The sequence below is a fragment of the Clinocottus analis genome, unplaced genomic scaffold (assembly GCF_023055335.1).
Source record: "Clinocottus analis isolate CAN_PGR_092001 unplaced genomic scaffold, fCliAna1.0.p SCAF_7, whole genome shotgun sequence".
Taxonomy (NCBI): Eukaryota; Metazoa; Chordata; class Actinopteri; order Perciformes; family Cottidae; genus Clinocottus; species Clinocottus analis.
In genome coordinates this window covers 15,486,390-15,511,556 of record NW_027176229.1, presented here as the reverse complement: position 1 = coordinate 15,511,556, position 25,167 = coordinate 15,486,390, and the positions used below count along the sequence as shown (strand labels likewise).

At 41.5% G+C, this 25,167-nt stretch overlaps 3 protein-coding genes across 6 annotated transcripts; 1 reads left to right on the top strand and 2 right to left on the bottom strand.

The window, feature by feature from the left end:
- Positions 1-590: 590 nt before the first annotated feature.
- mtx3 (metaxin 3) lies at positions 591-5,866 on the top strand. 3 transcript variants are annotated; one of them, XM_068604577.1, is made up of 9 exons: positions 591-697; positions 1,494-1,563; positions 1,890-1,966; positions 2,080-2,172; positions 2,258-2,440; positions 2,540-2,616; positions 3,424-3,581; positions 3,854-3,942; positions 4,114-5,866. In XM_068604577.1, exons 1-9 carry the CDS (start codon positions 617-619, stop codon positions 4,207-4,209), a joined length of 924 nt encoding a protein of 307 aa, XP_068460678.1. In that variant the 5' UTR covers positions 591-616; the 3' UTR covers positions 4,210-5,866. The 3 variants fall into 3 exon arrangements, with proteins under 3 accessions (XP_068460678.1, XP_068460677.1, XP_068460679.1); XM_068604576.1 differs by having other exon boundaries at positions 3,854-3,999; XM_068604578.1 differs by lacking the exon at positions 3,854-3,942.
- An 842-nt stretch (positions 5,867-6,708) lies between these two features.
- Positions 6,709-18,005, bottom strand: cmya5 (cardiomyopathy associated 5). Its single transcript, XM_068604568.1, has 14 exons — positions 17,582-18,005; positions 16,140-16,782; positions 13,171-16,023; positions 10,735-10,830; positions 10,374-10,592; positions 10,248-10,270; positions 9,867-9,991; positions 9,648-9,782; positions 9,237-9,383; positions 8,931-9,078; positions 8,578-8,711; positions 8,366-8,465; positions 8,116-8,292; positions 6,709-8,018 (listed from the first exon to the last, which is right to left on the bottom strand). Exons 1-14 carry the CDS (start codon positions 17,695-17,697, stop codon positions 7,766-7,768), a joined length of 5,169 nt encoding a protein of 1,722 aa, XP_068460669.1. The 5' UTR covers positions 17,698-18,005; the 3' UTR covers positions 6,709-7,765.
- Positions 18,006-18,775: 770 nt separating this feature from the next.
- Positions 18,776-24,693, bottom strand: tent2 (terminal nucleotidyltransferase 2). Of its 2 annotated transcripts, none has more exons than XM_068604571.1 (15): positions 24,620-24,693; positions 24,087-24,266; positions 23,850-23,987; positions 23,143-23,374; positions 22,920-23,034; positions 22,753-22,841; positions 22,591-22,648; positions 22,065-22,131; positions 21,886-21,962; positions 21,546-21,674; positions 21,414-21,457; positions 21,022-21,158; positions 20,035-20,126; positions 19,831-19,910; positions 18,776-19,729 (listed from the first exon to the last, which is right to left on the bottom strand). In XM_068604571.1, the coding sequence occupies exons 2-15, from the start codon at positions 24,206-24,208 to the stop codon at positions 19,643-19,645; spliced, it is 1,467 nt and encodes a 488-aa protein (XP_068460672.1). In that variant the 5' UTR covers positions 24,209-24,266; positions 24,620-24,693; the 3' UTR covers positions 18,776-19,642. The 2 variants fall into 2 exon arrangements, with proteins under 2 accessions (XP_068460672.1, XP_068460673.1); XM_068604572.1 differs by lacking the exon at positions 24,620-24,693 and adding an exon at positions 24,348-24,443.
- Positions 24,694-25,167: the final 474 nt, after the last annotated feature.

Below are 25,167 nucleotides of genomic sequence, written 5' to 3'. Positions count from 1 at the left end.
TATAAAGCCAGAACCCCGGTCATTATATAAATAGGCTACATTCTGAAAGGGCTCAATTTCCCCATAAAAGTAATTAATATGGAGTTCATAATTGACTTTGCTTGCATAACAGTCTCACCACAAGGTCTATTAGTAGCTGTTCTGCAGCTTTAGATCGAATCACACAACCTTCCTCAACAGATTGTGTTGCACAGTTGTCATGGATAAGTAAAGTACCAAATCCCTCTTTACTGAAAACTTTAGGGATTTATCATTGATGGTTTTACAGGTCCATGCTATTGATAAATATCTTTCTCTTTAAGGTGCATACTGTTGAGTTGTTACTCAGATAGTTTAGTTCATTTATGAATTCCTCATCATTACTTACCATTTGAATGAAGTAATCACCCTAACAAACATTAGATTTTACTGGGATTAAACCAGTTTAATTAAAATAGTTTAATAACTTAAGCAAAAAATTGATTTGGCAAAAAAAAAGAATATTAAAAGCACAGCAATATTCCCATCCCTTCCGGTTACGTAGCATGTCTCAACACTTGACACAAACCAACTGTTTAATTTCTTCACCTATGATTTGACAACTCGTGACGTCACCAGCTCCTACTATGAACCAAACATGGCGGCTGCCATGGAGCTGAGATGCTGGGGAGGAGACTGGGGTTTGCCTTCTGTCCACAGCGAGTCTCTAATAGTTCAGGTAACGTGGTCATCTGCTTGTAAACAAAATACCGGTAGTTATATCCCATCCATCCATTCAAGGCGACATGTTTCTTCTCCGGGTTTATTTGCGTCTCCTCTTTGTATTTCTGGTTAGCCTCCATGCTAACGTGCCTCCTTCAGCTTGCTTGTTGAGCTGGCTGCTCTGGCTGCAGGTTGAACGGGACGTTGAGCTTTTGTTGGCCAGCTGCAACATTACTGTGACTGCATGGTCTGCCCAAGTCACTGTCATTGGGAACATAAATGTGGTACTTCAAGGTCAGCTTGTTGAGGCTTTTCATTTCTGTTGTTTGTATATATATTTATACTACGAGCTAGCTATCGACGATGGCCGATGTTGTAATAACCTTGTCAGAAAACAAACCGCGAGGAGTCTGTTGGTCGTGTTGGTCGTCAGTGAATCCATTTAGTTATTCTAACTCTTGCCACAAGGTGACACTTTGACTCGTTTTCTGACGAAGATGGCGTGTGTTAGTTACCCTTAAAGACATGAGCAGCAGTCTTTAATATATATATATATATATATATATATATATATATATATATATATATATATATATATATATATATATATATATATATATATATTAGCCTGATTTTACAAATATTTTACACTTTTACCCCAAAAAATAATCAACTAATTATTTGATGATACAAGTAATTGGTAGTGGAAACCATGTTTTATTTAGTTGTATATCTTTTGATTTTTTTTTTCTTTTCTTTCTAGCTCATGGTTTTGCTTTTTTGTGACTCAAATGTGTTTTTTTTTTTTTCAGGCATACGCCAAGTTTTCTGGGGCAAAGATCACAGTTGTTCCTATTGACTGGACATGGAAAACTCTAACAGGTGGGCTGCAGCTATAAACCAGAATTACACAACTGACTGATCCAGACAACACATGGGAAATGTGTACTATAAATATGTGGTTGACTGATATAAGACTATTATATAGGACTGATGAAACTCCAAAATGTGCCAGAAAAGGTTAAAAAACAACAACACAGATTTAAACCAGGGGTTTAATGTTTTTATGCATCTGATGGGTTCAGAAAGGGAGTGAATTTATCCAAATTGTAGGGACACAAAACATTGATTTTGAAGACCTTGTATACATTAATGGAGATGCAACACCAGATGCTCGCTTGAATTGTAATATCTTCTTCAACCGTCAGCGACAGTCCCAGAGTTGCTGTGTGGAGACACTTCAGTTCAAGAACCTACAAATATTCTGAACTTCCTGAGAAAACAGGTAACAGTGAATTCCAAGGCTGCTCACTGTCCGTTCGCTGGTCATTATGTCACCAGACCCATTGAGCAGATTTGGTATATCCACTGTAATACATGCGATTGTTCTTTTTCCAGAAGTGTAATGCCGACTATGAACTGACAGCCAGACAAGGCGCAGACACCATGGCATACATAGCTCTGCTTGAAGAGAAACTACGACCAGCTCTGGTAACGACATCTCTCCTCTGCTTGATCCCTGAAAATTAATCTGGGAGTAATGTTTATGATTGGTGTGATGCTTCGTGTCCCACAGTTGCACACTTTCTGGGTGGATGCAGAAAACTACGCCAATCTGACGCGGCCATGGTTTGCTTCACGCTCGCCTTTCCCTCTTAACTTTTTCGTCCCTTGTCATCATGCCAACGCCGCCCTTTCACGCATCCTTCTAACCAAAGGAGAGGCGCCGCTACACAGAATCACTGAGGTCGAGGGAAAGGTAAATATTTATTTGTCTAATTCGTCAGTCACATGTTGTGTCAACTCTGTGGGATTATAACTGCAATGTCCCGTCATTCTTTCTCACTGTCTGCCTCAGATCTACAGTGATGCTAAAGAGTGCCTGAATCTCCTCTCATACAGACTGGGAACCGCAAACTACTTCTTTGGTGACTTGTGAGTGCTTTAATATTGTTTGATGTATTCATTGCTTTTATGGTATGTTTCTTCTTTTGTTTACTAGTATTTAAGTTATGTACAACTATATCTTGCTTTTCTGTAGAGCAGTTTGCAAAACTTTGTTTTTAAAAGGTGCTCTATAAATAAAGTTATTATTATATGTACAACCAACACATTCAATTCAGTGCAAATCAATTTGAAGACACAAAAGTTAAATAATTGGGATGCTCTAATTTTAGTAAGGGTTAGTTAAAACATTTTTTATTCAATATTATTCTTGAAATATTCAGTTGGCAGTTTGATTTCAATTGATCAAAAATAATAGGCTCATAGGCCACATTTTGATTTATGAATTTTGATTTCTCTGAAAGTCTTGAAGTTGTCAATTAGCCAATATTACAAGCGGCCAAAATGAGTTTCCTCCTTATGGTGGCCGGGCTCAGCCTTAGTGATAGGGTAAGGAGCTCGGACATCAGGGGGGAGCTTAAAATTGTGTCGAAAGAAGTCAGCTGAGGTGGTTCGGGCATCTAATCAGGATGCCTCCTGGACACTTCCCATTAGAGGTTTTCCAGGCACGTCCAACTGGTAGGAGACCCTGGGGAAGACCCTGGATACGCTGGAGGGATTATATCTCCCGGCTGAAAAATGTTGCAGGTGAGAGGGAAGCCTGGGTCGGCCTGCTGCCACCGTGACCTAACGCCGGATAAGAGGATGACAATGGATGGATGGATTTATGGAACACTGACCGAATAGGTAATACTACATTGCTAATGATGTTTGATACATTTTTTTTTGTGTTTGTAGGCCGACCAGTCTGGATGCCTTTGTGTTTGGTTTTGTGGCTCCAATTTACAAAGCCAGTCTCCCCAGTAGCCCTCTGCAGAGCCACCTCAGGCAGCTCGATAACCTCACAAGCTTCTGTGACAACATCCTCGCAGTCTACTTCTGCTCGGACCGCCCCTGTAAGATCGCTGCACACACTGGAAATACTCGCACTCTTAGGCTTTAGCGCGGTGAAAGCCACACATACAAAGATGCAGGGGACATGATATACATACACAAGCAACTACTAACACCATCAGTCTTTCCCTTCTTCTCACACCTTTTATTTCACAGCATGCTTGCTCCTTGTACCTGCTCTATTTCTGGGTGCTTTTCAGCCTAACACTGTTTCTCTGCCATTGACTCTCTGCTATCTTTTCTGTGGGTGTCCCCTTACATCATTTCTCTCTAGGTCCCACCCCACCTGTTCAGGAAACAATGGATGCCAACCTCCAGAAACTAACTCAGCTTGTAAACAAAGAGTCCAACTTGATAGAGAAGGTGCTTCTGCTTTCCTTTTATCGTCTCTTTGCATGGGTGCATGGTTGCATTTGGCAGGTACAGTCCCAGCTGTACTAAAAGTATATATAGTGCCACTTAATGAATCATTGTCATTTTATGTTTCTGCTTCTGCATGTGTGCTCTAACTAAACTGGACATCCTGTACTGTAGATGGATGACAACCTTCGCAGCAGCCCTCAGCACAAACCTCACAGACCAGACCCCAAACCCAGTCTGGCCAGTGAGCAGAGCTCTACTCCTGCCTAACCTCTGACCTGTCAACCCTGATCCAGGCTTGTAAATGGAGGAGGGACAGCATGTAGATGAAAGGTGCAGTTCTGACTCAACATCCGCAAATCAAAAAAATGGTCATCTGGGGAAAATATGGTTTGAATGGAAAATAACCTAATAATTATTGGAAGTATGACGATATATGGCTATTAAAGAGGCTATTTTATAGAAACATAATCATGATGATGATTGATTTCAAAGATGTTGGTCTGAAAGAGATGGAAAAGTGCATGTGTGAGGTAAAAAAGAAAAGGTTGAGTGCATGTATGTGGTCATGAATGGAATTCTATGAAGTGGTGTTTGATGAGAAAGACACAGCAAGTTGAAGGAAATGAAAAGTCCAGCAGGGAAAAGACGAGGCACTGTTGACCTCTGGGTGGACCATTTCACTTCTTCTTCCTATCATTTTCCGTAAGAAATATGTATTTCAATTTTTTTCATAACTTGCCATCACAGCCATGAGGATATTCAAATTAGTTAAATAGGAATTTATCACTAAGATAGTTAAATTAGTTAAATAGGAATTTATCACTAAGATTTGTTTCGTTGCGTTACAGGATTGAAATTTGTTTTCTTGATATCGAACACGCAAACCGAATTGCTCCCCCTGTAAAAATATTCTGTAAATTCTAATTTAAACTTGTTATGTACATTATGTATACAGTCATAACTAGGAAAACAGTCATTTATTTTGCTTGGCTCTTATCTCCTCTGCTTTGTATAGCCTGTATAGCTGTAAATATTTTCATGATGAAATCAATGCAATTTACTTGTGATTTCCTCTCATAGGGCTGATCAGCTTCTTCACAGTCTTTGCTAGATAAACTGAGGTAATTCATACACACTGTATTAACTTATTCATGCAAGATGTGTGCGACTAATGTGTTTGAGAGTTTAGCCAAGGACTATCAGAAACCAGTGTTTTTCAATTATAGTTTCCTTGTTTTGCAAGATAACTGTCATTAACAATCCACTTGCATTTGTTGCCATGATTTTCCACATCTTACAGGTACAGCATTTATTTTGTTAAGATTTTTCAGCTGTGTTGTCACTTGCTGTGCCTATTCACCCACATTGTTAAAACTGAAGTGTCTGTCCCATTTGGGAATGTCTCATTAGCTGCCTTTCTGATTTATTTTTGCTGTCTGAATTTCAGAAATTGGACTGTAAAATGAGTTGCCACTTGTTTCTTTTATTGTCATGCTCCCTAATGTCCTCACAGCTCATACATGTCTGAACTGTGTCTACTCCATGTGATTACTTTCAGGATTAGTGTTTCAGTCTGAAAGTATTGATACTTGGGCTCTTGCAACTTCCTAATATAATACTTCATGGTTACATTCCGTTTAAAGCACCAAACCCTGAAACAAATGCATTCATTGGTGTGTGTTTGTGTTCTGTCAATTACAAAATGTTGACAGACAACAAACGGGCTTGTGAGGACCATACGGCTGCAGTGTGCCTTCATGACTGCTGGTGTCTATGTACAATTGTCCAAATGTTAACGGTTCATACATTTGATACATTGCCACAAATTACCTTTTGTCATTTCTGTTACTGTTGTTCATTCTTTGTGGATGGTTGGTAACTACTGTCATCTTATAATTGAAAAATAAATATAATACAACCACAACCTTTTCTTTTAAAGCTAAATCAACGTATTGATATCATTTCACTCAATGTCTATAATCAGTCAACTGGTGCCTAATTACAAGTTGTGAGGGAGCGGTTTGGATCATATAATGTACTTTAAAATACGCCCATCTTTTAAAGCGAGCTGTTGGGTCACTTGTTTTTCCAGTGGTAATGACAGAAGATGTTACCGGTCGGTTGTTTAGATGTTGGAAAGACAGTGAGCTCTTTGTTTGGTTTTGGCCTCAGATAATGGAAAAAATGAGAGTAATTTAGCTGAAAGCCGATGATTCATACTTGACATCAGATATTGTCATTGGAAGAAGAGGCTCATGCTGAGGCTTCTCTTAGCTGGCCATTTCATAGGTGTGGTAAAAGGAAATAAATACATGTTGGCAATTTTGTTGCTGCAAAAATATCTTAACTATTTAATTCTTTTCAATATCGATTATACGACACTGTCATATAAAAATAAATCTAATTGAGTCTCTGGTACAAATAGTTTGCAGCAGCGAGACTGGGTCTTAACTTTCTGCAACAGAAACAAATCAGCTAGAGTTCAGCCACACTAAATGATGTTCTTCATAATTCAGTGTTACCAGTCCCAGTGAAATGAGGCTGTCACTTTTCAAAGAGCTGTCCTTCAGCTTCCAGCTGAGCAGTCCAACGGTTCACATGGAAGCCAGCAGCTGTTCCCTGGCAGTCTGCATGTGTTTGCCCCACACCCATCTTCTTCATTTCACTCAACTCCTCGCTCCGTTTCCCCAGAAATGAGGAAAGATGTCAGCGATGAGGGGAAAAAGGTATGAGTGCTTGGAAAAATAATTGAGAAATGAAACGGCGAACCTTGTCAGCGAGGTTTATCGCCCCCAAATCTACGGGAGCTGTAAGTTATCAAAAGCAATCTGGAAGTCTTAACTGCACAAAAGATTCAGCAGACGTTCTAAGGATTGGTAGCAGAAATCATGTATTCGAGCCTGATTTGGAGCCAATAATCCAGCAAATGGAGTGATGAGGCCCTCTTGTGGTGAATATGTTAGAAAGCTGAAAACAACCAGTCCAGTTGAGCACATAGAAAAATAAATGTTCATTCAGCTCGGATGTTAAAATCAGTTTACAAGACAAAGAAAAACAATTCATCTCTACTTGCCGCTGTCGCACATAACAAAACATAGACAAGATCACATCTGTTTACAAAGGTTATTTACACAAATTCACAATATGAAATACAGTTCAATAGTCCCACAGTACGTTTCCTGGGACTATAAACTCTGCGTCACCAAAGGGCTTTAACTATTGAGTGTTTGCCTTAAGTATGCAGCCTTTACTCGCCTCACAGTACCTGTAAGTATGGATTTGAAGAAAGAGGAGAAAACTGAACAAGGGTAATTTAAAGAACATTTACAAAACAGTACAAAACAATCCCATCCGCATATGTTTTATCCACAAAATTTCACCTCTCCCTTGGCAAAAGATAATACATGACACTCACCTGTGAAACATATTAAAGGCACTACATTTCAATCTAGTTGTATTTCACACTGTCATCATTTATGTTCACTGCCTTTGTTTTTGCTATTTACAAGACATTTTAGATAAGATATGAGACAAGACATTGCTGTTAACAAAAGAGATACACGTTGAATCGATTTCCTATTAATCGGGGAGAGATTGCACAATTAATTACATTTGATCTTACTTAAACACACAAATAATGGTATGTATGTATAAGTATTCATTCTGCTTTTACTGTAAGGATCTGTATGTTATGTCTTGTCATATCTGCAGTTTTCTCAGTAATGCAGTTTGCCATTTTAATAATTTTACATTAAGATCATTCAAATCAAATTCGGTCCAACATGAACTGTAAACACCCCAGTGCGGGAGGCAGATAGTAGAGCTAGCTATCTTTGGTAAACTCCGGCACCTCCAGCACCATGCTGACCTCCAGGCTGCCTGGCATCTCCAGAGCCAGAGCAGGGTGGCACGACTGGGTGAAGCGCTGGCGGAAAGTGCCCAACAACTGACCGCTTTGGGCATTGTAGAAAGACAAAGAACCCAGCTGGTAATCCAGGAGAGTACCAACTCGCTCAGGCATCTCTACCACAAACACACTGGCCTGAATGTCATTGTGGACCAGCTGATACCTGCAGCTGGACAGACGAAGAGAGCAAAGAAAGGAGGGTTTAGACCAGAACAGCGAAGGGATGTACTGTAAAGAGGAGTGGGGGCAGAACACTTTATGCATACCCCGATGGTGTAGGAATGCACTGCAAACACCAAGACAGGTTGTCTTCTCCCAGTGGGCTGTTTCTATTGGCCGTGTCGTATGCCACTCCGAGCCTGTAAGACATGCTTCCTGACACAAGGGTCTCCCAGTAGTAATGTCCTTTTGCCGGCAACAATTCACCAAGGATGGATGGACACCTAAAAAACATACAAACTCTGGTTTAGAAATATTCTTTCAAAGCCAATGTGGTTGGAGCAGACTGAAACTCACTGTTTGTCTGTTGACAGCGTGTTGTAGTGCACAGTGGTCTGGTCCACCGACAGCTCCAGAGCGGGGTGAGCTGAGGCTTTCAGCAGGTGAAACTTTGTCCCTGAAAACAGAAACAGGGAAGAGAAAAATAATGTGGAAATGTGGAAAAGAAACTACAGTACTTATGTACTGTTTTTGTATTTGTGTAATGTTACACACAAAGTTTCTGTCACCTTTGGTGGAAATGAGGGCAGCTTCGCTCTGTTCACTGGCTCCAGACTCATTCACAGCTTTGATGTAGAACAGATAGTTTTCATTGGGCTGCAGGAGAACCCTCTGCTCGCAGCTTTTGATACCCGAGATGGACCTAGTATGTCACACACACACACACACCCACATACATGCATTCACACATATCAATTAAATGAATACAATTTAAATTAGTTTTGTCCAGCTAGTCTGTGGAAGTAGTGAGATGTCAGATAATTTTGACTTTGTTTGAAACCAAATTGACTGGATTTCCTAATATTTTCATTGACTGCACTTTTTTGATGAATGTCCCTATCTGGTAAAAACAAACACCAACCTGAGACCCTCTCCCTCCAGCTCATACTGGCGACAGTACTCCAGGGTGTAACTCTGTGCAGGAGTCTGATTTGCTGAGCTCCACCGCAGTGTAGCTGAATCCCACATGACAGTACAGCGCTCTGTTTCAATCACTGGCACTGATGGAGCTGCAGGTCATGTTAATAACAAAAATGAAGATGCTGTAATCTAACACAAATTACCAACCACACTTCTTTTAAAAATACCCGTAAAGAATAAAAGCATGCTTCCCATTGTCAGACAAAGTTGTTGTTTCGTTGGGATTTAGCCGAGTGTGGAGACTGACCAGTTCTGAACGAGAGTCTCTCGCTGGGCAGAGAGCAGCCCGTGTAGTTGACGGCCATCACCCACACCTTGTAGGTCTTGTCAGGCTCCAGCTCCTCCAGGGCACAATAGCTCTCCTTCACTGTCACACGGTACTCCTCTGACACAGCTGTGGACAACAGCAGCCACAGTTTGTACTGTATTTAGTAACCATTGAAGAAATACTGCAATATAATATACTATACATTGTTTAATTGTGAGAAAAAAAATACCTATTCTAAATGAACAAAAATAAGATTTTTGTTTGATTTTAATTAACCATTATCCTTATTTCTGTCAATTAAGCTGAAGTAGATGGTGATAAAAAAATAAATAAATTGGGAGCACTTTGACCACTATTTTCCATCTTTAACACCATCCTGAAAGTATTTACCTCCGTGTGGATCCTCCATGCAGTAGACCTGGAAGCAGTCGATGATATCTCCAGGGTTGACCTTCCAGTAAACGGTGACACTGGTGCTGGAGGCTGAGCCTGGCTCCTGAGGCTGCAGTGTAGGCCTCTGAGGCACTGAGGCACACACCAGGAGACATACAAGATCAATAACTGCCGATGTCACGTGAATCTGCAAAGAGATGTTTGTATCAAAGCTACCTGGGATTCCCTTGCGCTGTGCGAGCAGAGAGCTAGAAGTGTTGCCCCTAGCATAGTCCTCAAACACCAGTAGACCCTTGGGCCCCAGCTCTAGCGACATGGCTGAGTCCAGAGCTGCCTTGAGACTGACCACAGACACACACACACACACACACACACACACACACACACACACACACACACACACACACACACACAGCTTTAGCCTTTGGCCACAATCACATGTCAGTGTCAAAAAGGTTATCGACTGAGCAGAGCATAGGTAGCTCTGCAGGTCAAGCCGCGATCTGTATTTGTTATCACTTTGATGTCATTTTGTTTTTGCATAAACTGGTTAGAAAACCACACTGGCACACACTCCATTCACTGAAATCACATTACCTTGCATTAATGTCTTCAGGTGACTAGTGGGGGAACAGATTGAAAAAGGAATTCATCAGGAATTTGACATACACCCTGAATATTGGCTGCATATAAAAGCAGTGACCAATGAGCCTCAACACTCACCCGTGCGTCAGTCTCAGCCTCTCTGGCAGTGGTCTCCAGAGTGGCCTTGGCGGTGTCGATGCTCTCCTGGAAGGTGACAATCTGGTCATATAGCTGCTCCAGTTTGGCCTTCTTCTCCTCCTCCATGCTGACAGACATGCTGTTGTACTGCTCCATCACCAGAGACATCATCTCCTCATTCTGCGCCTGCATCGCCGCCTCTCTCTCCACACACTGGTCCTGGTGGAGTAGAGGGAAGGAAAAAAGAGGTATTACATTTATAAATGTAATAGTGTGTATTGTGTCATTGAATGTGTTGTAAAGCCAATCACTGATCTAATGGCTAATATTTCAAAAAAGAAAGCATTAAGGTTGTTTTTACCTCTACAGAGTTGTAGGCCAGTTCGAGCTCAGACACCAGGTCTTCGATGTTCTCTGACCTCTCCTGAAGCTCTGAGATCCAGTCACTCAGCTTCACCTGATACAAAATGACACTCGCAGGTCAAATTCAGGTCTGCACATTGCTCATGTTACTGTCACATGAAAAAGTGCTCCACCAGAGAACAAGCTGCAGGTGTTTCTGCGGCCCCAAGAGGGAAGAGCTTCGTCCAGAATGACGACTCTGCGGAAACGATAGTTACGTAAACGTGCGGGGCCACTTGAGGCACAAACCGAAGTTGCACAATAATGACCATTATTTCACCTCGGAGTAGTTATTAAATGCTACACTTTCTTAAGGCGTAGATGCTAAGTTGCACACACGGTATCTGTGAGCTAAAGGCCATGGCTCACACACGACATACTTGGAGGAACCTCCAGCTCATTGGCGGTAAAGTGCCACCGAAGCGAGTGAGCACTTCCTGCTATTTGAGACTGTTTTGGAGCCTCATTCAGATAACCGGTTATTATGAACGAAGGAGAAAATAAGTTACACTCAGGAAAAGATTGTGGGGGACTTTGCGGTGCCGCTCAGACAGGTGAGCGACAACAACCACTTTTTGTTGTTGTTGCGGTAACCATGTAGCATAGCAACGTAGTTGTGTGTGTGCGCGTGCGCGTGCTTCGCAGTGTGTGAACGCAATGAGTCCCTGAAGCTGCAGTGGAGTTCATATTCTTTCTATTTTTGTTGAATTGTCTGAGTTTTACACTTCGAGGAAGGCAGTTGTGTATATTTAGCGTTAATGGATCTTTAGTTGTATGCGCAGTCTGCAGAGCTTTCTTCTGTTGTTTTTGGAGACGTGTTATCTATTTTGTGGCCTACGTTTAAAATTTGAATTTAAAAGTAGTATAATTTTTTTTTTTAAGTAAAGCAGCAACTTTAAAAAAAAATGTATTAAAGAAATTTGATGGACGTGTTTGGTCAAAGTAAACTGGAGATGAAAGCTCCTCTTTGTTGTTATGTTTAATTTAGACCAATTTTTGCTAAGTTGTTTTGGTAAACAGATCCCCCCTCATATCTGCCCAGTATCCTAATAGACGGCACTTTTCAATGCTGAAGTAAAACTTGTATTACACATTTTGATCTTTTTCTAAATTACAGTAGAGCCGTCAATATTTCACAAATACAACATTCCACATGCACAATACCTGGTTTAAATATAATCTAGAAATTACATTTGTTTATTCTTTGTTTGTTACAGGTTTCCTAAGATTTAGATGTGAGATACTTTACTGTAATTGTTCATCAAACACGCGTTTCTTCACCCATGTTGTCAAACCATCACAGATAACAGAAAAAACATTGAATATGGTGTCTCCTGTGAATGAAGCGTCGAAGGCACAAACATTCAAGTGAGCTGACGGCTTTTGGGAAATTGCAAGAAAAAGACAACAAAAATATGTATTTTTAATTGTTATATGGTGTTGTGACCTTAATACAGATTAAAATAGCAGATGGCTGACCCTGTACTGACCGATGGGGACAGCGAGAGAGAACAGTGTGTGTTTGGACAGATCACATATCAGTCTCCACTTGATGATGTCACACTGGACCTTTTCACGAATCAAAGCAGAGCATTACATCACACCAGTTCAATGTGCTTGGCTTTAGCCTGACGGCAGCCGGCAGCATTCAGCCTGCCAGCATGAATGGAAAAGTTATCCGCCTAATTTAGGAGCACTTTATGATCTGATGACCCAAATGAATGCCAGTGAAGTGTGTGTGATCGTATCCGTGTGTTGTAATAATGCTGGTAATGTGTATGATGATGAGCTGCTATTTGACTACAGTTTCCCAACAGAATGAGAAATGCTTCTGCGTCGTTGCAGCGTTAGAGACTGCTAAGAAGATCAAACATCTGAGAGACGCTGTTAGAGACGTCTGAGGTCACACGAAAACGAAAAAAACAAAAACATGTCATCAGATCTAAATAGGAATTCTTCAACCTTTTGTCTGTTTATTTGCTCTCAAAATGTTAGTACCTTAAATCTATTTTAAAATGTTCCAATATGTAATATTCATTGATTATTTTACTACTAATGTGCTGATTTTTTTTTTGCTTCCTCCCGTCATGTGAAAGAGTTAGAGAACGAGGCTGGACCAAAGGCTGGGAGAAGGGGTTGAATAGTGTACATGCACTTTGGGCTTTATAATGCTTTATAAATCCTCAGATTCTCATACTCTGAGGTCAAATGTTGTTTAGATTCATGCGCCACTGAGCAACTTATGTTGGAATGAATGGTGCATCGCCTCCGAAGCTGTGTCCAGTTCTGTTTATACATCCATTATTGGGGTTAAAATGCTGTGACATCCATCAATATAAACTCAAAAGCAAATTTGAACGTGCATTTCTAACTTCCCATTCACCCAGTACGTTACCTTCATTTCCTCGTAGGCTTGGTCCACGGCAGTAACCTCGTGGCTGTGATGCTCTCCAGCCACACAGTCGTCCTCTGACAGCAGACATCCACAGGTGATGCAGAACCTGTCCATCCGCTGCAGCTCAGCAGCCAGTCGAGCCTGACTCTCTTCCTCTGCATCGATAATCTCATAGTCGGCCTCTATGACCTCATCATCCAGGGACAGATCAAAGACTTCCTCTTCCCTCTCCTTCTCCTCCTCCTCCTCCTCCTTCTCCTCCATCTCCATCCTCTCATCTTTCTCCTGGCCAGACTCAGGCTTTAGTTCCTCTGAATATCTATGTGTTTCAGTTTCCGTCATCTCTTTGGCATCTTCTTTATATATTATCTCATATTCAAGTTCGTCAACAATCACCTCTGGAGCCTCTGCAAGTGTCTCGTCTTGCTCCATCTTTGGTTCTACATCCTCTCTGTGCTGATCAATCTCTGTACTTGAATGCTCTGTAACAATGCTAGTTTCTGGGGCATCGTCCACGTTGTGAATCTCTGCCATTTGTTTTACATTTGCTGCTCCTGACTTAATATCCTCGCTGTGTAGCTCGGACAAATCCTCATGGGGAGTAAAGCTCCTCAGAGAGGAAAATGCGGCCTGATCTTCCTCAAAGTCCCTCTTCATCTTCTGCTCATCTGTGTAGTCCTCCTCCACAGGTGCTGGAGGAGTGTATATACTGTCTAAGTCGGTTCTTGGTAGTAAGTCTTCCTTTAAAACTACGTCTGGTTTTACTTCCAGTTGAGGCTCAGTCATTGTTTCTTCATTTGGTGCCTGAAGAGTCTCTGTGCATGTTGTGGGGGTGTCGGGTGCTATGAGACGTCCACATGTGATGTCAGGTTCAGGGAGAGCTACTGTATCACTTGAAGTGTTCTCTGATAATGGACTGATCTCTATGTCCATCTCTACAGCTTGTCCTTTGGGCACAAGGAGGATTAACTCATCACCCACATTCACCATCTCCTGAGTAGTCCCAGTGTCCTCTGTGGGCGTTTTCTCTTTGGCCTCAGTAATCGGCTCAGTGTCAGTTACTGATTCAATAATTGTTTTGTCTGAATCTTTTTTTACTTCATCTAACATCGCAGGTTCGGTTTCCTCACTTGAAATCTCTGCTTTAACTTCTGACTCCTGATCACCTTCAGTAATGAATTCAGGTGACTTGCTCTCAACTGCAGCTTGCTCTGTTAAAGCACCATGTGTTTCTTCTCTTTCAGCTGTTTGAACATCTGCTGCCTCCTGAAGATCAATCTGAACTCGAGTTTGGATCTCTTTTTTGTCCACTGCTTTTTCAATCACCTCCACTAACGCATGTACTGCAGAATCGCAGTCGGTGACGACCTCAACAGGTGCAACATCCCCAGGAACAACTTCTGTTGCTTCTTTTGTCTCACACACAGATGTTTCAGCGGGTGTCTCTATTTCAGTAGAGGTGAGCATTTCCTGTCTTTCAGTCTCTTTCACTTCAGCCTCGGTTGAGTCTTTCTCATTATCACGCATCATCTTGCAGTCAGTATTTGCCTCCTCAGACAAACTCATCTCAGGGATGATGTGAGGCGTCTCACTGCTCACAGGTCCGACCACAGCCGTCTCCTCCGCAGCATTTACAATCACCTGAGCTGTTTGTTCTACCACTTTGTGTGTCTCACATGGCTGCTCAGTTTCAATAATACTCGTTGTTTCTGCTGGTACGTCTCTCCGATGCTCCTCTGTTTGCTCTACTTTACAGTCTACCTGCTTAGTTTCAGTTAGTGGTTTATCAGTGCTGGTCTCAAGAGGCCCAGTCTGGTCCCTTGTTTCCTCATGTTTCACCTCCTGATCCTCTCTCAGTTTGGACACTTTAATTGATCCGTCGGAGGCCTCTCTGACAGCCTGCTCTTTAGTCAGCATGGAAACTTGTGTTTCTTTTATCTCCTTTTTTGTCTCAGTAATTATTTCTCTTTTCTCTTTAAATGTGTCTGATTGTAAATCTTCATCTCCAACACTGACCTCTTGTGTCTTTGGTTCCTCTGCTTTAGTCTTGTCCTCGTCTTCATCGCTGACCACTCTTGTTAGACATCCTGTCATGTCAAAGTCACTCTGCGACCACATCGTCCTCCACTCCCTCTTCTCCTCCACTGACTCTGGTTGAACCTCCACTGTTGGAGTTTCATCCTTCAAAATAAACTTCTCCAGGTACCCGTCTGCCTCCTCAGAATCTAAGGAACGTCTCTTATAAGTCTTCTCAGATGTCATGCTCTCTGACTCAGAACGTTCTTCATCACTCTTCCTCCTCTCGCCTACAGCATCCTCGTAAAGGTCAGAGTACATGAAGGACATGGCTGTCGGCTCATCCAGCAGGATCTGGTCAATGATCTTTGGGGGTCCAGACGAGATAAAAATAGGTGTGAGGACGGTGTCTTCACCCCCAAACAACACAGAACCATTCTCCTTTAAAGATCTCTGGCTCACTCGTCTCCTTCTCATCTCACTCTCTGCCTCATCGTCTTCTCTCCGCTGCAATGCATCAGGAGGAGCTCCTTCACCGTAGAAGACCTCATCAAGGTGTTCCCCCACTATCTCCACATCCGTAACAAAGACAAAAGAGTCTTCTGATGCGGAGGCTCTGTCAGTGGCGGCCTCCTTAGCTGGCTTTGGCTCCTCAACTTTAGGCTTCTCTTGTGGCTGTTCTGCTTCCTCCTGCAGCTCTGGCGCTTGTTCTCCAGGAACCACCACATCAACCAAGGTAAACTTCTCAAAGTAGTCTATGTCACCAGTGCTCTCTTTCTGAGTGGGCGTGTGTCTGAGCTCTGTGTCTGATGGCTGAGAGGAGTCTTGCTTTGAAGGCTGAGAAAAGATCACAATCAGCAATATTGTGACAATTAAGTCTTTAAAACCACATTTTACTAGAAAAATTTATGTTTTAGTAAAAACTGGCGTGAAAGAGAGAAATTAATAAATACCTCTTGGTGATCCAGTAATTCTCCGTCCTTTGGCAGGGCATGATTTTGTTGCAGTGTCCAGTCTTTTCTGTTTTGGGACTTGATCTTCGGAGTCTGGTCCAAATAAGACAAATTGTCCTGCAACTCTGTGCTCTCTTCCTCATCCACAGTGGGAAGTTTGGAGGGGACTCTGATGTTAAGAATCTCATAGCCCTCTGAAATCAAACTAAACAGCTGCTGATCTTTGTTTTTGATTTCCTCCAAATCTGGCTCTGTTTCGTTTTTTTCCTGTTTGACATTGGGAAGAGAAATCTCCGCCATCTCAGGTCTCTCCACTCCCAGGGCTGAAGCTGATCTTGAACTACCGGGTCGACTCAGCCTGTCCGCCAGCCTGCTGCTCCTTCCAGATCTCGTCCTCCTACGGACAACTTTTTCCTCATCAAAGATGATGGTAATCTTTCCTGCAGCTCCAGAGCCATCCATGCTGTAGGCTTCAGAGATGGAGCTGGTTTCGGAGGCCCAAGGGGTAGAGCAGCGGCTAGAGGCCGTCTCCCAGACAATACCACTGTCCTCGCTCTGAACAGTCACCATGGAGAACGATGGATCCACCATCAGGCACTGGAACTTAGGCTTCACAGACTGGTCCTGGACAACCTCACGCAGACTGCAAGCGCAAGAAAAGGACAGTTAGAAGAAGGAAGCAGGCTGTTTGTGCAGTTCTCGGGAAGAGAGAGGTCATGACTCAACTGACTGCAAGTGGAGATCCTTTTAGCTCAGTTCATGGAAATGCAAGCAGAGAACAAACCAATTAATCAAATCAAAACCGTTCTGTGCAAGATATGCCAGCATGGACACCACCTCCAATTCACGTTTTGCATCTGAGGCAACTAAGGAAATATAAGCTTAAAACAGCCGCTGATCTCCTCTCAAGATGATTACTTGAGACATGTAGATCTCCGGCATTAGACCAGACTTGGTGCCAGGCTGCCAATGTAAGCAATGAGCTGAAAAGGTAACGATCAAATGTGCTCTGAGCTGTCCCACCTGCTATCAATACAGCTCAACCCCTGCAGGGTTACAGCAAGGTGACGTTCATGTAATATTAGTAAAGAGATGCCTTGCCTTCCCAGATACATCCAACATATCGGTGTCTTCTACTATTTATGACATGACAACTAAAACTAGAGCACCAAGTATGAAACCTGATAGATGAGATGTAAAATATGGTGAATAATATTAAATATTAGAATAGAGCTGCCTGCAGTGCCTCTCTGACCATTCCTGACAGATGAATGTAATATATTTTTTAAAGTGTCACCATTCAGTCTTTAAAGCAGTATGTTTTTGACCTAAGTACACCAGAAACTAGTAGTTTCTCACTCGCCATTTAATATATTTCATGGTAATGTTGAGCTACATTTGAGGTTATTCTGCTTGTAAGCTAGATCCAATGTGTACATAACCTGTTTTGCAGTTCCTCCACCTCGTCTTCATCGTCCTGGCTGATGGCATCTGAAGCCTCACTCTGAATCTCCTGAAGCTCTGTCACCTCTGACTCCAGACTCTCACACTCCTCCATCTTGCTTATATCCTCCAGCTCTTCCCTTTGTAGTCCCCAATGTTCTTTGCCTGTGTATTGTAGAGTCCTCTTCTAGATGTTTTCAGCCACTCTGATTTTGGAAGAGTTGGTGTGCCTGTTTGTGTCATTCTAAGTTGGGAGCGGTCCATCTGACTCAGCCAGGGACAGAAATAGACTGAGTGGGGAATGAAAAGAGGGGAGCAGTGAGAGAGGGGAGCAGTGAGAGTGGGTAGGTCTCACTGGGTCAAGTTTGATGTTTGTGCACTTAATTTAAGAAGTTGTCGGATGTTGAATGTATCTTAAAAAGATTGAACAAATGTCCTCAAAGTGGTCCGTGCCAGTGGCTACTAGCTGAATGAGCCAGTGTGACTTTAAGATCAAAATCCCCCTTGCGAAGTTAAATATAGGCCATGTGCTGAAACAGTAACCCTTTTGGTACCCCTGCTGCCAGTGGCAACACTAAACGGGGCCACTCACATACGTCTTCTAAGGTATCTACCCCCTCACAGTACTGGCACTCTGCAGAAGTCATACAACTTTTGTTAATATGGTGTCAAACCACATAAGCCAAAGTAATCGACACAATAGTTGCCAGAGGAGGAGGAAGAGAACACTTTAAAAAAGGTACGTTCATTCAGGAGCAATCTTAGTTTTATTATCACAAGCACCTATAATGTACTGAATGACGCCAAAGATCCCAATGATGGTTAATAAACTGCATTACCTTGAGAAAACTAAATGACACTGTACATTAAAACATTGGATGGACTAGGTGAATTTGACCAGATCTATGGGGGATTGTATTTGTCCTGACGTTCTAAATGTGTTCCAGGTTAAGTATGTAGTTCCTGTGAATAAATGCAAATTGGGATTTTTAACTGCAATATACAATATATTGAGATGATTAGCCAGTGTCTCCCATAACCCTGAATAAATTAAAACATAACATTGAAAGTGCCACCAAAGTCAACATATCTGAATATGAACAGCTGCAATGACAATTTTGTAAATTTTAGAATAGCCAGGAGTTTTGCAGGCTTTGCATATCACTCAAAAATACAAAGCAAAAACAATCCAACATCTTTAAATAAACCTTTAAAAGTCACCAATGTACAAAAAAGGACTGAGAAAATAAATGAAGTTTAAATGATTCAAATAAGGTATGCATTAAGTGAAGCGAATAACATTTTTCTGTCTAAATGTATCAAGTAGATTCTGAACAAAAATTGCAGAACTTGTCGAAGGGAAAGAATACAACACATCAGAACCAATGATAAAGGAGTGACAACATTTAGAGACCGATCTTTTCACAGCCCTCAATAATCACCTTTTGAGTCACTTAGATGACACTAATGTAAACATCACTTAACCTCAATTTTCAGAGGAGCTGAGAAACTTAAACAATGTGATAATGAAAAATGAGAGGGTGTTTTATGCATATGTAGAAAGAGTATGGCATTAACTGCTGACCTAGAAAAATAGAAAAAAATACTTTGTTAAAACTCGGTCGACACAGCCTGAAGACAGTACACTGTGTTGCAGAAGCAAAGTATTTGCATCTAATTAAAATATGTAGAAATGTTGATATAACTGAAAACAGAGGAGAAAAACAAGCGAGATATGAGCAGGTTGCCGGTATTGTTTTGTCTTTGATAATTTATCAGTATACTCAGCGTTTACCTGCAATTCAATGTGTGTTGGATAAGAACACACTCTTGGAACACTGACTATTTTAATGCTTCAGTGCAGCATTAAATCGAGAGCAGTATTTTCAGAACCACAAATGCAGTATGCGAGCAATACCGAGGTAGCCAGAGCATTTAGAGTCCCAAATTCTTTCTGGCTAAGGTGCCTCAGCACATCCCAAAGGTCTCTCTTTCCTTCTGGGAACAGGTATGTCTTGAGGTAGAAGACTCATGTCCACTCTTCAAATTAGAAGAGCGCTTTATCTCCTGGATACCTCCTTATTAATGATGGCTCTGACTGGGAGGATCGAGTTCAGGTCCTTTCTGTCCTGCAGTGTTCGGCATGACTGCGCAGACAGATGAGAAGCAGGAGGATTATGAATAACTCATAGCTGGCCCACAGCAACTTCGAGGAGGAAAAACAATAGTTATCAGGACTGGTATGTACCTGGGCAAACTCGGCTTTTATGGTAACAAACTTCATTTGCTCATGGACTGCCCTGGCAACGTTGTTTCTTTCAAACGGCTCTGAAAGACAAGGCATTGTTGTGACTCTGGATATTCAGCATTACCGGTGACATTTTGAATTGAATCTCCTGTTAATTGTTGAGAGGTGGTCCCATTGGCCTGTTATGTCCCCTGAACTGTTTACCTTCCACACATATGTATTTGTTTCTCCACTGTTGAAAATTGTTCTTGGGCAAAGCTTTGGCCTCTCGAACAGAGATCACCTGCATATCCCACCTGCAAGACACAGAAAAAAACAAACGCACAGTCATTTTTTAGTGCTCTTTAGACTGAAAATAAAGGACGATGGTCCTCAACGACCTTACCAGTAGCTTTGCAAATTCAGCTTATCTACTACAAAATATGTACCCATAACCGTCAACAAATGAGGGGGAAGTTTTTTTTCCCAGATTCTGTATTTTCCAGGCTCAGTTGAATTCAGTGCTGCATATAACTAACAATTGAAATTGGCCTGTGATGTGAACGTGTAACACTATTTATTGGAAAAAAAAAAAAATTCTTGACCGAGCTAAGTCAACATATTAACCTTCAAACTATTTTCTGTCCTACAACTCTTAAATATTGCAGCCTCATTGAATGCATGAAATTCAACGTACAAAGTCCCCAAAATGAATGTGCCTTTGTTTACTGTAGATTTCAGTCAATATTTCCTTTAAATTTGATAGGAGATGGTTGAAACAAATGTTTGTCAAGACAATTTCTATGTAAAGGACAAGGAGAAGAATACACAAAAACCTTAACATCTGTCTCCTGTTTGAAACTTTGAAATGTAGAAAAAAGTGTGTGTTTGTATGGCGAGTTTTACTTCAACCTGGCAACTACAGCGTGGCACGGTAACACACATACTGCAAACACAGGGCACATGGTATGTCATGTTAGTGCTATGTAAGGCCAAAGGTCCCACCTGCTCCTTTCTATCAGGCAGAAACATGAAACCAGAGACAAGGATGCAGGATAGAGGAAGGAGAGAGGGGATGAGGGACTGGAGAAGGAAGAGAAGGTGGCAAGAGGAGCAGAGGATGAGGAATGGGTGTAAGAAAAAGAGCAGGCAAAAGAACCATGGATGCATCTGAAACATTACACTTAGTAACGTGATGTCCTCGGGAGATACCTGAAGTCTGTCGCATAGTATTTGAGAAAGCCCAGAAGAAGCTCTCCCAGAGGAGAGTGGTTTCTTGAGATGTAAGGGGGGATGTGTTTGGATCCTTCTGGAATCATGTCAATGTCCATGGAGGGATGAAAACACTCCTGAAAATCAAGGCACACGACAAAAGGACAGGGCTTAAGACTGAGCACCTTTTTAGAATTTTTTTGTGATGAATAAAGCAAAGTCAAAGTGCTAAAATGTTGTTTTTTTTTACAACTATGAGAATGAACAGACATGTCTGTAAAGCAATTTGCATTTCATGGGATTTCATATAATTTGGCTTTCGTTTGTTTGCGTCTCTTGTTATTAATCTGCTAAAAGCCGAACTGAATTGCAAAAGCAAGAGAGACACTTACTGGGTAGTCCTTCTGGAGAGAGGGAAGGACAGGCTGTTTGAGAGCTGTAAAGAAAACACATGCCAGATGAGTCAATTACAGAATACAAATGGGACTGAAAAAACAATCGTCTGTGTGTATGATTGTACTAACTCTGGAGGTAATGCAGCACCATCAGCACAAGTGTGTAGCTGCTCAATGTTCCTTTGCTGGCATCATTGATTTTATGGTGCCGTGCCCATTTCTTGACCACAAGAATCAAGGGTCTTATCCTGAGATCAGCTGAGGGGGACAGCACAAACACAGCAAGTCAAACTTTAACCTTTAACAAGCTTTTTAACATTCAACTTTAAGGTCTTAAATTCGAGTATCAAATGTGCTGGTTGCGGCTGGCATGATAAACGGAGTGACCAGTCACAGTTGGAGCCAACTTAAAATAAGAAAGAAAAGTTTGAGACATAAAAATCAGTGTATTGTTGACGGTCTCACAAACCATAGGCGTAACTCCTCAGAAGGAATGTGTTTCTGATGCCCACTGTGTTGTTGATATTCAGATCAAACTCCAGATCACTAGAAAGGGTAGGAATATTAAAATAGTCATAATTAAACATCTCTCTCACTTTGTTGTTGATGTATTGAAAATAAATAAGCTTAAACAACTTTTGCTCCTACCTGCCTTTCTCTTTGAACTTGAGGATGGGCACTGTGGCTCTGATCAGCTGAGTCTTCTCTACATATACTACCAAACAAACATGAGATTCATGATTGTTTTAGTTTCATTTCCTGTAAACCTGAAACCTATTTTTTCACTAGATAAATAGCTCCACCTTGTGGCATCGGAGAAGAGCAAAACATATGTTCACAAAATCTACTCGTTGGTTATGCAGTAACGCAAAGTAAGAAACATGATGCTTTCATGGTTATTAACCTAAACAAACTTCATTTACACTTGGCATGCCTTATGTTAGGAGGCTGTGGGTGCCTAGAGGCTAAGACACTTGAGTGTCCCATGGCAAAGACAACTTTTGTACATGATAAACTTGTCTGGTGCTTACAATGTTACACAGCATTAAAATCCCTCTGACTAGCTTCTTGTTGTGTTGATCTATTCATTTTAAATCTGCAAGAAGTTAATAGTGGAAAGAACATTATTCAGATAATGATTGTGTATCAAAAAATGTAGTTTACTATTACTTACACAGTGACTTGAATAATCTTTGGAGGACAACGAGTACATGTATAGGATCAGTTTTTTTCTAAAACAGAAAAACATGCAAGTGTTTAAGTGGATATCAATGATTGTAGATACAACTACATACACTTTGGATGACATGCACAGCACTGAGTCAGAGATGCTCACCTTCCCCTTGAGGATCAGACACAGATCAGCATCACTGCTCCGGCAGCCCAATCCATTCATAGAAGACCCAGTCAAGTAAAGCCGTGCCACTATAAAAACACACATTCAGTGAGTAGGGATTACAACAGAAAATAGGAGCAGAACACAACTGTGTGTTTTGTACACACCTGCATAGATGCTCTGTATGTCTTTTTGGAGGCGTGCTCGGCATGTTTCCTTCCGGGCCAAATCGGAGGTTTTCTGCTGGCATGCATCGAACAGCTCCACCATCTGATTACTTAACTGAGGACACAAACACATGTACACTAACTAAGCAAAGCATAGCTGAATGCCCACATTCAGGCTTGAACTATATAACTTGCAGGTGAAGCCCATTTAAAAACATGGTACCTTGTCCTCAGCATCAATCTGCAAGATGTTGGAACTTTTCGGAACAGCCGTGACCTGAGGCTGGATATCGGCATGTGGGCTGGGATGAAAACCATCAAAAGCAGCAAAGGATGACGATCTTGATGATCCTGCAACCACTTGGTCAGGACAGTGAAGCGGAGGGGCTCGAGATAAAGTGGGGTCGAGGCGTTGGCGCTTTACTTCATGGGAGCTGTAGTCATCATTCTGCCTCCTGCAAGAAACACAATAAGTGTGGTGGGAATTCTGCAATCAAGACTCCCAAAAGATTATATTTATTTACTACTTTAATAAATTGGCAAGCACCTTCAATGGATACTATTTCGAAACAGTTTTGACATATTTATGCTTTCAAAGAGACATATGCCTACTGCTGGAACATCGTGATTGGTTAGAGACGATAGTGTACATTTCTGTTTGAAAATGTTCCCAAAAAAAATAACACATCGGTTAGCATTAGCCGATTACCTCTGTTTGCAGATATATCTACTCATATGTCAATGTTTACACTTTTCATCTCAGAGTACAAAATAGAACAAATTAAATTATTCCCTGACACCATTACATTTATGTTTAATGTTTATACTTTTCTTTTCCCACCACAATACATAAACATGTGGCAAGATATAAGGGCAAATGTTCATACATTACGGATTACTCAGTGATGCTTTAAAGATAAAACATTTTACTTGCGCCCATTGGTCATAGTTGCCATGTGAGGAGGGGGGACTGGAAGAAGACCTGTGGCTTGAGCCCTGGGCTTCCATTCATATGGAGGAAACCTCGCTGGTCCAGGAACGTAGAAGCTACCAAACAATCGCCTATTACTGGACAGGACACACAAACAAGTCACCAATTAGTACTATTTGCTGACCCTGCGGATGTATATATCACACCAGAGCAAATTGTTTCTTCGTCAGGCTCACTTGTTGACACTAGCCACCCTTTGGAGGTTGTAATCGTGAGGCCGGGGCCCCGGGGCCGGCGGCGGGTACGAGTCGGCGCGATACGGTGCCCGCTGTCTCGGTCCGGCGTTGCGGGGAAACATGCTGCGGTTCTTCACAAAGCTCCAGCATTAACTCGCTTTAGTTCACTCCGCTGATATCCTGAAAGAAAGAGAACGCAACTGGTCACGTTAGTGTCCGCTAATACAGAGGTACTGAGGCTCCCAGCAGGACTGAACTCACCACCCAACAGCATAGGTGACGTTAATGCCACGAAAACCTTCTGAGGAAACCAAAACTTACCACTGAGCTAGCTAGCTTAGCTAACTGTTAACTAACTGTTAACTAACTAGCTGTTAACTCACGTTAGCTCAGACGTAGCTCGATAATTCAACGATCGATCACAGTATTGTAGTAAAATTCAACCTGCTTTACGGTAAATTTGTATGAAGACTTTGAATATATGAATATGTCACTGAATGTTAAAAACGTTTACTTAAGAACATAAAACTTACCAAATTGCATTGGCACATGTAAACAAAACTGAATGCGCTCGTTTCCTGAGAAGCTACTTCCTCATTGATGCCATGACGTTAGGAACGTGATTTAAAGGGGACGTGACCACGCGACTTAAAGAGAAATCCACCCACGCTTATTAAAGCTATGAAACAAATTAGCAACCATAGTTGCAATGAAGAAAATTGTTAAAAATCCTAACATTTAAAGTTATTTTTTTCTTCTCGCAATGTTGTAAATATCCTTTTTATCCTCTTTTAGTTTGGGTTTCCTGTTTAAAAGCTTACTATATATAGATATGTCCATCCTTACTCCATTCCATATGTAATGACTCCATATAGCTACCAGAGATTTTGGATCATCAATAAGTCTTCGGAATCTTTGGTTATTGCATTGGGCTAATTTGACTTTATGATATATGAACATTTTTATATTGAAAAGCACTCCCCTCCCATTTCCAGTGTTCAAAATAAGATGTGACCTCAAAATAACTTTTGACTTAGAACCAATTTTGTGTTTAGAAAAATAAATATTAAATATCAGAAGA